At 36.9% G+C, this 16,534-nt stretch overlaps 2 protein-coding genes across 5 annotated transcripts; both read right to left on the bottom strand.

Moving 5' to 3' along the window:
• Positions 1–750: 750 nt before the first annotated feature.
• LOC141385414 (serine/threonine-protein kinase pim-3-like) lies at positions 751–6,635 on the bottom strand. 3 transcript variants are annotated; one of them, XM_073949503.1, is made up of 8 exons: positions 6,352–6,635; positions 5,855–6,112; positions 5,655–5,737; positions 5,491–5,541; positions 5,046–5,418; positions 4,742–4,921; positions 2,836–2,923; positions 751–843 (listed from the first exon to the last, which is right to left on the bottom strand). In XM_073949503.1, the coding sequence occupies exons 1-7, from the start codon at positions 6,365–6,367 to the stop codon at positions 2,841–2,843; spliced, it is 1,044 nt and encodes a 347-aa protein (XP_073805604.1). In that variant the 5' UTR covers positions 6,368–6,635; the 3' UTR covers positions 751–843; positions 2,836–2,840. The 3 variants fall into 3 exon arrangements, with proteins under 3 accessions (XP_073805604.1, XP_073805603.1, XP_073805601.1); XM_073949500.1 differs by lacking the exons at positions 751–843; positions 2,836–2,923 and adding exons at positions 4,125–4,476; positions 4,574–4,669; XM_073949502.1 differs by lacking the exon at positions 751–843 and having other exon boundaries at positions 1,081–2,923.
• A 4,308-nt stretch (positions 6,636–10,943) lies between these two features.
• Positions 10,944–16,067, bottom strand: LOC141385411 (serine/threonine-protein kinase pim-3-like). Of its 2 annotated transcripts, XM_073949498.1 has the most exons (8): positions 15,784–16,067; positions 15,287–15,544; positions 15,087–15,169; positions 14,923–14,973; positions 14,478–14,850; positions 14,174–14,353; positions 14,006–14,101; positions 13,557–13,908 (listed from the first exon to the last, which is right to left on the bottom strand). In XM_073949498.1, the coding sequence occupies exons 1-7, from the start codon at positions 15,797–15,799 to the stop codon at positions 14,010–14,012; spliced, it is 1,053 nt and encodes a 350-aa protein (XP_073805599.1). In that variant the 5' UTR covers positions 15,800–16,067; the 3' UTR covers positions 13,557–13,908; positions 14,006–14,009. The 2 variants fall into 2 exon arrangements, with proteins under 2 accessions (XP_073805600.1, XP_073805599.1); XM_073949499.1 differs by lacking the exons at positions 13,557–13,908; positions 14,006–14,101 and adding an exon at positions 10,944–12,356.
• Positions 16,068–16,534: the final 467 nt, after the last annotated feature.

The following is a 16,534-nucleotide window of genomic DNA, read 5'->3' as shown; positions in this document are numbered from 1 at the left end:
ATGGCCGTTTGTATCATCATCTGGTAGGCTACATGGTTCAGTCATATTTATGTACTTTTCATTGGCTCTTGTTTTCAGATTTAATATTATTAAGTTTTATTAATGTTTTCGTTATTTTTGGATGTATGTGAAGGCTTTTTAAGGGACTTTGTGTTCACTCAACGGCTAGAAAGCACAAAAGTTCACCTGCCGAATGAGTTCCCGCGTCTGACCACAAGATGGCGTCCACAGCAGAAAGGTGCAAGTTTATAAATACATTATTTCTGTTTGTATGAATCTAAATAGCTGTTTTCATCACTAATATACAGCTTTCAATAAGCTAAATTACTATCACAAGGTCTGTAATGACAATTAGCTTATACGTTTGCTAGAATTTTCCTAACCTATCTAGCCTTGTTCATTTATATTAAAACAAAAAAAGATTGTATTTTATTCAGAAAAACATCTCTCGTTTGTCATTACGTTTGATGATTTGATGTGATTTGAGCTTCTGAACTTCTGTTAAGGGTGCAAAGTCTGCATTGAAGCGGCCTGATTTTATACACCAGTTTACAGTAGTAAAAATATATCAAAGTTAATTAAAGTAAACATATTAAAGGTAAACAGGTTTCTATTTTTTGAATGTAGTTAAAAATTATTTATAAAATGAATAATATGATTAATAATATGATTCATTTACTATATTGATATACATTTTTCATATTAAATTATCTCTGGGTCATAAAGGATTCTGCTTGCAGCCTACAGTACATCAGCTTTCAGGCTCAGTGCTGTGTTTCTTCTTCTTCTTCTTGGTCTTTACTGACGCTCCTGGTGCAGTGATGTTGCTGTTGCTGTGAAAAGCTAGGCGAGAACACAAACCACAAGTGTTTTTATTCAGGCATGCAACAGACTGAATGTCCTAAAACTGTTTGTGGTCAAGCTGGTGATCTTGCATGCTCAATACACACATCAATGCATGAGATAAACTGTGGTTAGACAAAAACAGAAATAAGAAAAGTAAGAAAATATTTAGTGCACGCTGCAGCTGTAAATGTTGCTTTTATTATTTTCATGACTTGGAATTGATGAGAAACTGAAGATGCAAAAGTCTGATTTATTAAAACACGTGCCATGAATCAGAGACAGTGTAAACAGCACACAACTGAGGTTTGATTTATTTAAAGAAGAGCAGAGCAATGCAACATATACGAGTGCAACATTCAACATTTAAACCAAATTGTAATAATCATTCAACAAAATTTCCTTTCATAAAGCAAATCCATCTGTTTGTATTTCCTATTATCTTTTAATTTCTACATTAGACCTTCTTTAGTTGTTGAGAAATGACAGTATCCTGTTCACTGATCAGACACTTATAATGAATTTAATGTGAGAAGAGAGTTTAGTGTGGAGTAAATTCAGCACAATGGACAGCTCCCTGCAGTGCTGAACTGACTGAACCACATCTGCAGGAGGAAATGCTACAGAGATGTTTAATTACTGCTGAATAATTACTGAACAATATTGAATATTGAAAATCTAACCCATCAGTAGTGATTACTAATTAAACATTTATTTTATATATAAATTAAGGTAAAAGGCGATTATATAAAAATCCTGTTGGGCTTATTCGCTCTAAGACATGCTTTGATAATCATATTTCTTTTAAAGTAATACGGTTTTGTCAATGTTAATAAAAGGAAACACTGAGTTTGTATAATCATTTCTTTTTGTAATTGAACACTCACTTTACAGCTCTTCATCTCTCAGAAAACTCCCTCATTAAACCAATAGTTGCCCTCGCGCACATTAATCAATACACAAGACTAAAGAAAGCCTAATGGAAAATCTGTGCTTTGTGACAATGATCTAAGAGATCTTATCAGATCAGTGAAGTTTATTTTTCAGTTTGGCTGAAGTGAAAACAGTTTTTGATAAAAACAAACAAAAAATTAAGCACATTATTATTAGCCCTGTAAGATTTTTTTTTTTTTTTTTTTTTGGCTACAGAACCAAACACTGTTGTCCTATGATTTGCCTAAATTAAACTAACTTTAGTTAACCTAATTAACCCAGTGAGCCTTTAAACTGCACTTTAAGCTGAATACTAGTGTCTTGTAAAATAACTATTAAAATATTGTGTCATGAGTTATTAGAGATTATTTATTTAACATATTATGTTTAAAAATGTGTTGCAAAAGATATTTTCTCAATTAAACCGTGCTGGGGAATTATTTAATCATTCATTACACTCAGAATAATTTATTTCAAGTGTTTATTTCAGTTCATTTTGATGATTATGGTTTACAGCGAATATTAGTGTCAATTATAGTTTATCTCTTCATAATATAGCTGTGCTTTAATGATAAGTTTACATGTTTACCTAAAGTTTTATTATTTTAATATTATTTGAATGAATTTTATCGATAATTAATGCAAAGTCCTGCAAATAATTAAGCAACACAATCCTGCAGCCATAGTCCGACTTCAAATACAGAAATAATGTATATTTAATAAAGTATATTAGTAAAATAAGTGTTTATAATTAGTTTTTAAAGTGTATCTTAGTTTCTAATAATACTTTAAATTAAATTAACAGCAAATTCATTATATTTTGTAAAACGATGATTTATAGTGTATTTAATATTAGAATCTTTAACTTCTGATTTTCCAACCACTTTTAGCAAATTCATCCGTGTTAAACTCATATTTTTCATTATTGTGTGTAATCAGTTAAGATAAAATAAAATGAATATAATAACTAAATATATATTCACTTTAATAATGGCCTGTTGTTCATTTTAGAGCAAGAGTCTCCTTGTGCTGAACGGTTTAACAGCACCTCCACATCACCTGCATCAGAGTGTGTTTTCTGCTGGAATCTGCTGTTCAGTGTGTGTTCGGTGTGTGTTCTCCTCTTCTCCATCTGCGTCTACTGCCTCTGTCAGAAGAAAACTACAGGTCATCAGCTATTCGTAAAAAATGTATATCTCAAATTATAAAATGTAAATTATTCTTATCTTTTGTTAAGTTTCTGTAGGTTCTGGGGCTGAGAACAGACATGTTGAGGTATGAGCACATTTTGAGAATAATTTTAATATATATTATTCGCAATAGTTTAGCAGCAACATAAATTACATCAATATAATGTAATATATTTATTTGTTTATTTATTTGTTTATTATTTTAATTAAATATATTCTGTTTCAGGCTGGTGAAGAAGTGTGTTATGCTTCATTAGACATGCCTTCCACACAGCAACAAAGGCAGAGGAATGAAAAAGGCTCAGAGTTCAGACTTCAGTATTTATTCTGATGTCAGAACCAGCAGAATGTAAAGTAGAGTAAACTAAAGTCATTGTTCTTTAGTAGAAATATGATTCAAAAGAGTGTTAATGACAATGTTCTGGCATCTGCATCCTATTTTCATTGATTCTAATATTGTAAGTTTTTAATGATTTAAAATGTAAATACATTTAAGAAAGGTTAAATGTTTTTTCAGAATATTTGACTTGCAGTCTCAGAAAGGACTCAGTGTTGTTTCTGGGTCTCTCAGTTTAATATAATTTAAGCCAATCACATGAGTGCATATGCAGTAGTACTCCCAGCTAAAACTGAAGTTCTTAAACTCTTTTCATGCCACAAAACAAACATCTCCCTGCTACAACAACAGAAATGTAGAATGCAAATGTACATCTAACAGAGCTCTGAACATTCCTAATATTAAAAAAACAAAAAACTAGGTCTTAGATCATCAGATGTGTACACCATTTCAGAGGTTTTACTGCTACTGTGGGCAAATTACCACAACAACTCCACCAAAACTTATATATCATAGATCTATAAGATCATTTCATGGAATAACAACCAAAACAATATTTCATCACACCTTTAGCCTCAGTCAGTAGAGCTGCAATCTTCATTTTAAAACCATTATGAAAACCTCCATTAAGAGGACTTAAATGGATAGTTCACCCCAAAATAACAATTCTGTATCATTAACTCCCTTTCACTTGCTCCAAACCTGTTTGAGTTTCTTTATTCTGTTCAATACAAAAGAAGATATTTTGAAGAAAGCTGAAAAGCTGTACCCATTGACTTGTTTGTTTTTGCTACTATGAAAGTCAACGGTTACAGGTTTTCAGCTTCTTCAAAACATTTTATTTTGTGCAAAACAGAAAACAAGAAACTCTTAAAGATTTGAAACCGCTTGAGTTTGAGTAAACAGTGAGTAAATCTGGATTTCTGTGTGAACTCTCCCTTTATTTGAGCTCTCTCCAGTCACTCTAGGAAGACACTACACCTGGATTATTTGTCTAAATAATACGTTTATTATTAAAATCCCTATTAACATTAAATTCATCTGAAGCGGTGGCTTAGTGCAGGTAAAGGGGCCCCGGCCCTGGGTGAGTCGGCCATTAGTTAATGCCCACTCCTCATTCTGCAGGTGATCAGGAAGCAGTTCTCTGCACTTCCTGTGTGACTCCTGCTCACCCTACACAAATCATTAAGATCATTAATCCAGACTGACCCTAACAACACAATCAAAGCCATGAGTGCGTCACTCAGATAAGTGTCAAGTCACTGGCCACCTGTTCACTGTAACCAGGGATGGCGCTCAATATCGTCCAAACTGGGCCGATCAGCCGCCGCTGGACTGAGACACCAGCCAATCAGCTGACGGCACTCTGATACACACAACACCGTGTTCAGAAACACAGAGCAACACACTTCTGCTGATCTCTCAGTGAGTCTCTTACCTGTTGACAGAGTTATGGGGAAGGTCAGTTTGCTCCTGGACGTGACCCTCAGTGAGCCTCCGAAGGGGAAACGGTTGCACAGGATGTTGAAGAGGGTCACTCCTACTGACCACACCGTAGCTGGACCCGCATGGTAGCGCTGTCTGCAGAACCACTCAGGTGGAGCGTATTGAATAGTTCCTGAGAGACACAAGGAGACACAAACACCCGTTCAAAACACTCCAGCACACACAAATTCCCTTTGGTGGATCATCAAAAGCTCACAAACATCCACAGAGTGTTTCCTTCTGCAACACAAACCCACCTGCGAAGTATTTGTAGGCCGAGCGCTTGAGCAGATCTCCACAGCCGAAGTCCAGCAGCTTGATGTCCTGGGACTCTGTGGAGATCAGCAGGTTCTCTGGCTTGACGTCCCGGTGCAGGACTCCGCGGCTCTCGCAGTGTTTCAGAGCCGCGATCAGCTGCACCAGCACTTTCTTGGCCAGACCCTCATCCAGACAGCCGTTCTCCTCACAGAAGCTCTGGAGGTCTTGGCAGGGATCCGGACGCTCCAGGATCAGGATGTAGCGTCTGGGACGGTCAAACCAGTCTAGCAGCTGCAGGACGTTGGGGCAGGCAGGAGCTGAATTGACGCGGGTCATCAGTGCCACCTCCAGCGGCAGCCGACCCTGACCTTCCTGCAGGACAAACGATTGGATTCAGAACCCAATGAAACATCAAACACAACAACAGGTTCACACTGAACTCACAACTCTCAGTCTCCTCTGTGTCCGCTCTTTAGACACATACTTGATGGCGACCTGTAGACAGATAAAGCATAATAAATCACACCTGCCTGATCCTCACACATCACATTTACTGAGATCAGGATTTCTAAAGGCTGTTTGAATGAAGAGCGGAGAAAACGACTTACTGGCAGTCCATCAGACCTGCGCATCCCAGCAAACACAGAGCCAAATCCACCGTCTCCCAGCAGTGGGCCCTTTGCATACGCGTCTGCAACACAGAGGAGCAGTAGAAATGTGTGTTCAAAGAAAACATGCAGCAGTAGAGAAAACTGTAAAAGAGCATTACTGAAACATCATCATCACTTCTTCAATAAGCCATTCTGACCTCTGCGAGAGCGTTTGAGAGCTCTTCTAGATGAGGTGGACGGACGTTCATCTTCTGGTGTTTGCTGGCTGCCGCTCTGCCGCTTCCTCTTCCTGTTACCCTGATCTGTGGACACAGATTTGGCCAACGGGGAAGGCAGAGGTGCGAGAAATCCATCAAGCTCTTGGCTCACGGTCTGGGTTTCACCATCACCATCATGTGTCCTGACGTCCTGAACAGCTGCCTGGATGAAAGCAGAACTCCTGGATCTGGAGCGGCCTGAGACAACGACAACAACAACAACATATCACGTTTATCATAAGATTATAAGAATTAATCAACAATTAACTTTAGTAGCTGCATCTACAGAGAATAAAAGACATCTGATCACTTATATCGGGGAACAGTTGTGTTGAAATGGGTTCATTTGTACCAGTTTATTTACATCACATTTCCCCAAACATTACACAACATCATATCATGATTGATCATAAACAAATAAAAACTAAAACACTCACTGCGGTTTTCACCCATCTGACAAACTCCTCCAAACTCCAGCAAACCTGAAAACAAGAACAAAGATCAAATATCAATAAAAATGTCAATAAAAACAAGATCAAAATCAAAATAAACACAACAAAAGAGCAACAAAACGTGTCAAAAGGAATAATTTCAGCTCTGAGCGTCGATCTCCTTGTAAAATAAAAGTCTTCAGTCAGAAATTCTCTGGTCTCCTTGAAGAATCGCAGTATCAGCACAGTAATCCTCAGCAAATGTCTCAGAAATTCGCCTCTCCTCAATCAACAGATAGCGGCGAGTCTCGGTGTTTATATATGGAGTCAAATCATAACACGCGTTGCTATAGCAACCACAATTTGAATCGCCAATCTGAATCACGTGAGTAAACGATTCATCTCATCTCAACATATAAATAATAAATAATTAATAATAATAATAAACATAGTTAAAATAATAATAATTATAATAATAATAATAATGAAGTTTAAATCAATTAATTTATAATTCACGAAACTGTAATAATAATGCTAAATGAGCAAGATTGGTTTGACAAGGTTTGACTTTGTAAAATGTACAGCTATTTAGGAATTAATTAAATTAAAATAATAAAATTGACTCATATATTTTCTATTAGTGGCCCAAGCAATGTAAGTGCATGCTGTTTAATTACACGTACAGTGCTAACTGCTCACGTAGATATTAGGAATATAAGTTAAAAAAAAGTTTATTATTGTAAATAATAGAAAGTAAATTAAATCGTTCACAATTTCTATGTCTATGCCTATATTTTACAGTCTATGGTCTACGCACGATTTCAGATCACATGGCCGTTTGTATCATCATCTGGTAGGCTACATGGTTCAGTCATATTTATGTACTTTTCATTGGCTCTTGTTTTCAGATTTAATATTATTAAGTTTTATTAATGTTTTCGTTATTTTTGGATGTATGTGAAGGCTTTTTAAGGGACTTTGTGTTCACTCAAGGGCTAGAAAGCACAAAAGTTCACCTGCCGAATGAGTTCCCGCGTCTGACCACAAGATGGCGTCCACAGCAGAAAGGTGCAAGTTTATAAATACATTATTTCTGTTTGTATGAATCTAAATAGCTGTTTTCATCACTAATATACAGCTTTCAATAAGCTAAATTACTATCACAAGGTCTGTAATGACAATTAGCTTATACGTTTGCTAGAATTTTCCTAACCTATCTAGCCTTGTTCATTTATATTAAAACAAAAAAAGATTGTATTTTATTCAGAAAAACATCTCTCGTTTGTCATTACGTTTGATGATTTGATGTGATTTGAGCTTCTGAACTTCTGTTAAGGGTGCAAAGTCTGCATTGAAGCGGCCTGATTTTATACACCAGTTTACAGTAGTAAAAATATATCAAAGTTAATTAAAGTAAACATATTAAAGGTAAACAGGTTTCTATTTTTTGAATATAGTTAAAAATTATTTATAAAATGAATAATATGATTAATAATATGATTCATTTATTATATTGATATACATTTTTCATATTAAATTATCTCTGGGTCATAAAGGATTCTGCTTGCAGCCTACAGTACATCAGCTTTCAGGCTCAGTGCTGTGTTTCTTCTTCTTCTTCTTGGTCTTTACTGACGCTCCTGGTGCAGTGATGTTGCAGTTGCTGTGAAAAGCTAGGCGAGAACACAAACCACAAGTGTTTTTATTCAGGCATGCAACAGACTGAATGTCCTAAAACTGTTTGTGGTCAAGCTGGTGATCTTGCATGCTCAATACACACATCAATGCATGAGATAAACTGTGGTTAGACAAAAACAGAAATAAGAAAAGTAAGAAAATATTTAGTGCACGCTGCAGCTGTAAATGTTGCTTTTATTATTTTCATGACTTGGAATTGATGAGAAACTGAAGATGCAAAAGTCTGATTTATTAAAACACGTGCCATGAATCAGAGACAGTGTAAACAGCACACAACTGAGGTTTGATTTATTTAAAGAAGAGCAGAGCAATGCAACATATACGAGTGCAACATTCAACATTTAAACCAAATTGTAATAATCATTCAACAAAATTTCCTTTCATAAAGCAAATCCATCTGTTTGTATTTCCTATTATCTTTTAATTTCTACATTAGACCTTCTTTAGTTGTTGAGAAATGACAGTATCCTGTTCACTGATCAGACACTTATAATGAATTTAATGTGAGAAGAGAGTTTAGTGTGGAGTAAATTCAGCACAATGGACAGCTCCCTGCAGTGCTGAACTGACTGAACCACATCTGCAGGAGGAAATGCTACAGAGATGTTTAATTACTGCTGAATAATTACTGAACAATATTGAATATTGAAAATCTAACCCATCAGTAGTGATTACTAATTAAACATTTATTTTATATATAAATTAAGGTAAAAGGCGATTATATAAAAATCCTGTTGGGCTTATTCGCTCTAAGACATGCTTTGATAATCATATTTCTTTTAAAGTAATACGGTTTTGTCAATGTTAATAAAAGGAAACACTGAGTTTGTATAATCATTTCTTTTTGTAATTGAACACTCACTTTACAGCTCTTCATCTCTCAGAAAACTCCCTCATTAAACCAATAGTTGCCCTCGCGCACATTAATTCAATTCAATTCAATTCAGCTTTATTTGTATAGCGCTTTTACAATGTAGATTGTGTCAAAGCAGCTTCACATAAATGGTCATAGTAACTGGAACAGTGTGGTTCAGGTTTTAGTGTTTAAGTTCAGTTCAGTTCAGTTTAGCTCTGTTCAGTGTGATTTAATCATTACTGAGAGTTCAAACACTGAAGAGCAAATTCATCGATGCGTAGCTCTACCAATCCTGAACCATGCGAGGCAGTGGCGACAGCGGAGAGGGAAAAAAAACTTCACCTGATGGGAGTGAAGAAAAAAAACCTTGAGAGAACCAGACTCAGTTGGGCACGACCATTTTAATTTCTCCGCTGGCCAAAAGTCTTGTGCAGAAATTCATTCGCCGTGGTTTATGCGGAAGATGGCCTCAATGAAGACTCGTCTGTCCCTGGAGCGTCGCTGGAATCAGACTCATGTTCTCCACTCCCCACGACCATCAGCGCAGCAGCAGCTCAGGATATGGCCTGGTCCCGGATATGGAATCCTTGGGATCATCACGTCGCTGGTCTTGGATCCAATCAGTGACTCCGCCTAATCTGGGGACCTCGGGATGAGTATCCCCAGGTGAAAATAGAGAATAAAGAGAATAATTAGCGTAGCTGCTGTTCATAGTGTATATAAGCAAGATGTAGAAGCCAGTGTGGAACCCGCTAGGTGATGCACTGAGTGTATGCTTTACTAAACAGATAGGTCTTTAATCTAGTTTTGAACTGGGAGAGTGTGTCTGAGCCTCGGACATTACCAGGAAGGCTATTCCAGAGTGTAGGAGCCATGAAAGAGAAGGCTCGACCTCCTTTACTTGATTTTGCTATTCTAGGTACTACCAGAAGCCCTGAATTTTGAGATCTTAAGGAGCGAGTTGGTTCGTAGCGAGACAGAAGGTTGGTTAGATAAACAGGAGCTAGATTATTTAGAGCTTTATAGGTGAGAAGTAATATTTTAAATTCAATACGAAATTTAACAGGCAGCCAGTGTAAGGAGGATAAAATTGGGGTTATATGATCATATTTTCTGGACCTGGTCAGAACTCTGGCTGCTGCATTTTGTACTAATTGAAGTTTGTTAATAGAGGATGCTGGGCAGCCAGCAAATAGAGCATTACAGTAATCCAGTCTCGAAGTCATAAAAGCATGGACTAGCTTTTCTGCATCTGAGATGGATAGCATATTTCGTAATTTAGCGATATTTCTCAGATGAAAGAAGGCAGTTTTTGTGACATGGGATATATGGTTTTTAAAAGTTAGATTGCTGTCTAATATGACACCCAAATCTTTTATAGTAGAGCTAAAGCTAACTTTGTATCCCTCTAATTGTAAATTGAGTTGCGAGATCTGCTGTGTGCAAGATTTAGGCCCAATAAGTAATAATTCTGTTTTGTCTGAGTTTAAGAGAAGAAAATTGTTGGTCATCCAGTCTTTGATGTCTTTGATACACTCAGTTAGTTTAGAAAGTTCAGACGTCTCGTCAGGTTTAGTGGAAATATATAATTGAGTATCATCTGCATAGCAGTGAAAGCTGATCCCATGTCTTCTAATAATGTCTCCCATAGGTAGCATGTAAATTGTAAACAGTAAAGGGCCTAAAACTGATCCTTGAGGAACCCCATACTTTACTGGGCAGATTTGTGAAGGCTGTCCATTAAGATTTACAAACTGGTAGCGGTCAGTTAAGTATGACTTAAACCATTGTAGAGCCTGTCCCTGGACACCTGTAGACTTTAAACGATTTATGAGGATATTGTGGTCAATGGTATCAAATGCCGCACTAAGATAGAGTAAAACTAATAGCGAGACGCACCCTCGGTCAGCAGCTAAGAGTAAATCGTTGGTTATTTTCACTAAGGCGGTTTCTGTACTGTGGTGAGCCCTGAAACCTGACTGAAACACTTCAAAAATATTGTTCGTCTGCAGATAAGAGCATAATTGAGTGGAAACAACTTTTTCTAGTATTTTAGACATAAATGGAAGATTAGAAATAGGCCTATAGTTAGCTAAGTTGTTGGTGTCTAGTTGCGGTTTCTTAATAATAGGCTTAATAACAGCTAGCTTGTAAGAGTTTGGAACATGGCCTATAGATAAAGAAGAGTTGATAATGTTAAGAAGAGGTTCTCCTATAGCAGGTAACAGCTCTTTCAGTAATTTTGTTGGAATTGAGTCCAGCATACACGTAGCTGGTTTAGAGCTATTTATAATTAATTTACAATTTTTAATTTATTTACATTAATCAATACACAAGACTAAAGAAAGCCTAATGGAAAATCTGTGCTTTGTGACAATGATCTAAGAGATCTTATCAGATCAGTGAAGTTTATTTTTCAGTTTGGCTGAAGTGAAAACAGTTTTTGATAAAAACAAACAAAAAATTAAGCACATTATTATTAGCCCTGTAAGATTTTTTTTTTTTTTTTTTTTTTTTTGGCTACAGAACCAAACACTGTTGTCCTATGATTTGCCTAAATTAAACTAACTTTAGTTAACCTAATTAACCCAGTGAGCCTTTAAACTGCACTTTAAGCTGAATACTAGTGTCTTGTAAAATAACTATTAAAATATTGTGTCATGAGTTATTAGAGATTATTTATTTAACATATTATGTTTAAAAATGTGTTGCAAAAGATATTTTCTCAATTAAACCGTGCTGGGGAATTATTTAATCATTCATTACACTCAGAATAATTTATTTCAAGTGTTTATTTCAGTTCATTTTGATGATTATGGATTACAGCGAATATTAGTGTCAATTATAGTTTATCTCTTCATAATATAGCTGTGCTTTAATGATAAGTTTACATGTTTACCTAAAGTTTTATTATTTTAATATTATTTGAATGAATTTTATCGATAATTAATGCAAAGTCCTGCAAATAATTAAGCAACACAATCCTGCAGCCATAGTCCGACTTCAAATACAGAAATAATGTATATTTAATAAAGTATATTAGTAAAATAAGTGTTTATAATTAGTTTTTAAAGTGTATCTTAGTTTCTAATAATACTTTAAATTAAATTAACAGCAAATTCATTATATTTTGTAAAACGATGATTTATAGTGTATTTAATATTAGAATCTTTAACTTCTGATTTTCCAACCACTTTTAGCAAATTCATCCGTGTTAAACTCATATTTTTCATTATTGTGTGTAATCAGTTAAGATAAAATAAAATGAATATAATAACTAAATATATATTCACTTTAATAATGGCCTGTTGTTCATTTTAGAGCAAGAGTCTCCTTGTGCTGAACGGTTTAACAGCACCTCCACATCACCTGCATCAGAGTGTGTTTTCTGCTGGAATCTGCTGTTCAGTGTGTGTTCGGTGTGTGTTCTCCTCTTCTCCATCTGCGTCTACTGCCTCTGTCAGAAGAAAACTACAGGTCATCAGCTATTCGTAAAAAATGTATATCTCAAATTATAAAATGTAAATTATTCTTATCTTTTGTTAAGTTTCTGTAGGTTCTGGGGCTGAGAACAGACATGTTGAGGTATGAGCACATTTTGAGAATAATTTTAATATATATTATTCGCAATAGTTTAGCAGCAACATAAATTACATCAATATAATGTAATATATTTATTTGTTTATTTATTTGTTTATTATTTTAATTAAATATATTCTGTTTCAGGCTGGTGAAGAAGTGTGTTATGCTTCATTAGACATGCCTTCCACACAGCAACAAAGGCAGAGGAATGAAAGAGCTCAGAGTTCAGACTTCAGTATTTATTCTGATGTCAGAACCAGCAGAATGTAAAGTAGAGTAAACTAAAGTCATTGTTCTTTAGTAGAAATATGATTCAAAAGAGTGTTAATGACAATGTTCTGGCATCTGCATCCTATTTTCATTGATTCTAATATTGTAAGTTTTTAATGATTAAAAATGTAAATACATTTAAGAAAGGTTAAATGTTTTTTCAGAATATTTGACTTGCAGTCTCAGAAAGGACTCAGTGTTGTTTCTGGGTCTCTCAGTTTAATATAATTTAAGCCAATCACATGAGTGCATATGCAGTAGTACTCCCAGCTAAAACTGAAGTTCTTAAACTCTTTTCATGCCACAAAACAAACATCTCCCTGCTACAACAACAGAAATGTAGAATGCAAATGTACATCTAACAGAGCTCTGAACATTCCTAATATTAAAAAAACAAAAAACTAGGTCTTAGATCATCAGATGTGTACACCATTTCAGAGGTTTTACTGCTACTGTGGGCAAATTACCACAACAACTCCACCAAAACTTATATATCATAGATCTATAAGATCATTTAATGGAATAACAACCAAAACAATATTTCATCACACCTTTAGCCTCAGTCAGTAGAGCTGCAATCTTCATTTTAAAACCATTATGAAAACCTCCATTAAGAGGACTTAAATGGATAGTTCACCCCAAAATAACAATTCTGTATCATTAACTCCCTTTCACTTGCTCCAAACCTGTTTGAGTTTCTTTATTCTGTTCAATACAAAAGAAGATATTTTGAAGAAAGCTGAAAAGCTGTACCCATTGACTTGTTTGTTTTTGCTACTATGAAAGTCAACGGTTACAGGTTTTCAGCTTCTTCAAAACATTTTATTTTGTGCAAAACAGAAAACAAGAAACTCTTAAAGATTTGAAACCGCTTGAGTTTGAGTAAACAGTGAGTAAATCTGGATTTCTGTGTGAACTCTCCCTTTATTTGAGCTCTCTCCAGTCACTCTAGGAAGACACTACACCTGGATTATTTGTCTAAATAATACGTTTATTATTAAAATCCCTATTAACATTAAATTCATCTGAAGCGGTGGCTTAGTGCAGGTAAAGGGGCCCCGGCCCTGGGTGAGTCGGCCATTAGTTAATGCCCACTCCTCATTCTGCAGGTGATCAGGAAGCAGTTCTCTGCACTTCCTGTGTGACTCCTGCTCACCCTACACAAATCATTAAGATCATTAATCCAGACTGACCCTAACAACACAATCAAAGCCATGAGTGCGTCACTCAGATAAGTGTCAAGTCACTGGCCACCTGTTCACTGTAACCAGGGATGGCGCTCAATATCGTCCAAACTGGGCCGATCAGCCGCCGCTGGACTGAGACACCAGCCAATCAGCTGACGGCACTCTGATACACACAACACCGTGTTCAGAAACACAGAGCAACACACTTCTGCTGATCTCTCAGTGAGTCTCTTACCTGTTGACAGAGTTATGGGGAAGGTCAGTTTGCTCCTGGACGTGACCCTCAGTGAGCCTCCGAAGGGGAAACGGTTGCACAGGATGTTGAAGAGGGTCACTCCTACTGACCACACCGTAGCTGGACCCGCATGGTAGCGCTGTCTGCAGAACCACTCAGGTGGAGCGTATTGAATAGTTCCTGAGAGACACAAGGAGACACAAACACCCGTTCAAAACACTCCAGCACACACAAATTCCCTTTGGTGGATCATCAAAAGCTCACAAACATCCACAGAGTGTTTCCTTCTGCAACACAAACCCACCTGCGAAGTATTTGTAGGCCGAGCGCTTGAGCAGATCTCCACAGCCGAAGTCCAGCAGCTTGATGTCCTGGGACTCTGTGGAGATCAGCAGGTTCTCTGGCTTGACGTCCCGGTGCAGGACTCCGCGGCTCTCGCAGTGTTTCAGAGCCGCGATCAGCTGCACCAGCACTTTCTTGGCCAGACCCTCATCCAGACAGCCGTTCTCCTCACAGAAGCTCTGGAGGTCTTGGCAGGGATCCGGACGCTCCAGGATCAGGATGTAGCGTCTGGGACGGTCAAACCAGTCTAGCAGCTGCAGGACGTTGGGGCAGGCAGGAGCTGAATTGACGCGGGTCATCAGTGCCACCTCCAGCGGCAGCCGACCCTGACCTTCCTGCAGGACAAACGATTGGATTCAGAACCCAATGAAACATCAAACACAACAACAGGTTCACACTGAACTCACAACTCTCAGTCTCCTCTGTGTCCGCTCTTTAGACACATACTTGATGGCGACCTGTAGACAGATAAAGCATAATAAATCACACCTGCCTGATCCTCACACATCACATTTACTGAGATCAGGATTTCTAAAGGCTGTTTGAATGAAGAGCGGAGAAAACGACTTACTGGCAGTCCATCAGACCTGCGCATCCCAGCAAACACAGAGCCAAATCCACCGTCTCCCAGCAGTGGGCCCTTTGCATACGCGTCTGCAACACAGAGGAGCAGTAGAAATGTGTGTTCAAAGAAAACATGCAGCAGTAGAGAAAACTGTAAAAGAGCATTACTGAAACATCATCATCACTTCTTCAATAAGCCATTCTGACCTCTGCGAGAGCGTTTGAGAGCTCTTCTAGATGAGGTGGACGGACGTTCATCTTCTGGTGTTTGCTGGCTGCCGCTCTGCCGCTTCCTCTTCCTGTTACCCTGATCTGTGGACACAGATTTGGCCAACGGGGAAGGCAGAGGTGCGAGAAATCCATCAAGCTCTTGGCTCACGGTCTGGGTTTCACCATCACCATCATGTGTCCTGACGTCCTGAACAGCTGCCTGGATGAAAGCAGAACTCCTGGATCTGGAGCGGCCTGAGACAACGACAACAACAACAACATATCACGTTTATCATAAGATTATAAGAATTAATCAACAATTAACTTTAGTAGCTGCATCTACAGAGAATAAAAGACATCTGATCACTTATATCGGGGAACAGTTGTGTTGAAATGGGTTCATTTGTACCAGTTTATTTACATCACATTTCCCCAAACATTACACAACATCATATCATGATTGATCATAAACAAATAAAAACTAAAACACTCACTGCGGTTTTCACCCATCTGACAAACTCCTCCAAACTCCAGCAAACCTGAAAACAAGAACAAAGATCAAATATCAATAAAAATGTCAATAAAAACAAGATCAAAATCAAAATAAACACAACAAAAGAGCAACAAAACGTGTCAAAAGGAATAATTTCAGCTCTGAGCGTCGATCTCCTTGTAAAATAAAAGTCTTCAGTCAGAAATTCTCTGGTCTCCTTGAAGAATCGCAGTATCAGCACAGTAATCCTCAGCAAATGTCTCAGAAATTCGCCTCTCCTCAATCAACAGATAGCGGCGAGTCTCGGTGTTTATATATGGAGTCAAATCATAACACGCGTTGCTATAGCAACCACAATTTGAATCGCCAATCTGAATCACGTGAGTAAACGATTCATCTCATCTCAACATATAAATAATAAATAATTAATAATAATAATAAACATAGTTAAAATAATAATAATTATAATAATAATAATAATGAAGTTTAAATCAATTAATTTATAATTCACGAAACTGTAATAATAATGCTAAATGAGCAAGATTGGTTTGACAAGGTTTGACTTTGTAAAATGTACAGCTATTTAGGAATTAATTAAATTAAAATAATAAAATTGACTCATATATTTTCTATTAGTGGCCCAAGCAATGTAAGTGCATGCTGTTTAATTACACGTACAGTGCTAACTGCTCACGTAGATATTAGGAATATAAGTTAAAAAAAAGTTTATTATTGTAAATAATAGAAAGTAA

This window comes from Danio rerio, chromosome 1 (genome assembly GCF_049306965.1).
Source record: "Danio rerio strain Tuebingen ecotype United States chromosome 1, GRCz12tu, whole genome shotgun sequence".
NCBI lineage: Eukaryota > Metazoa > Chordata > Actinopteri > Cypriniformes > Danionidae > Danio > Danio rerio.
The sequence above is the reverse complement of the archived record's forward strand: the minus strand, read 5'-3'. Positions and strand labels throughout refer to the sequence as shown.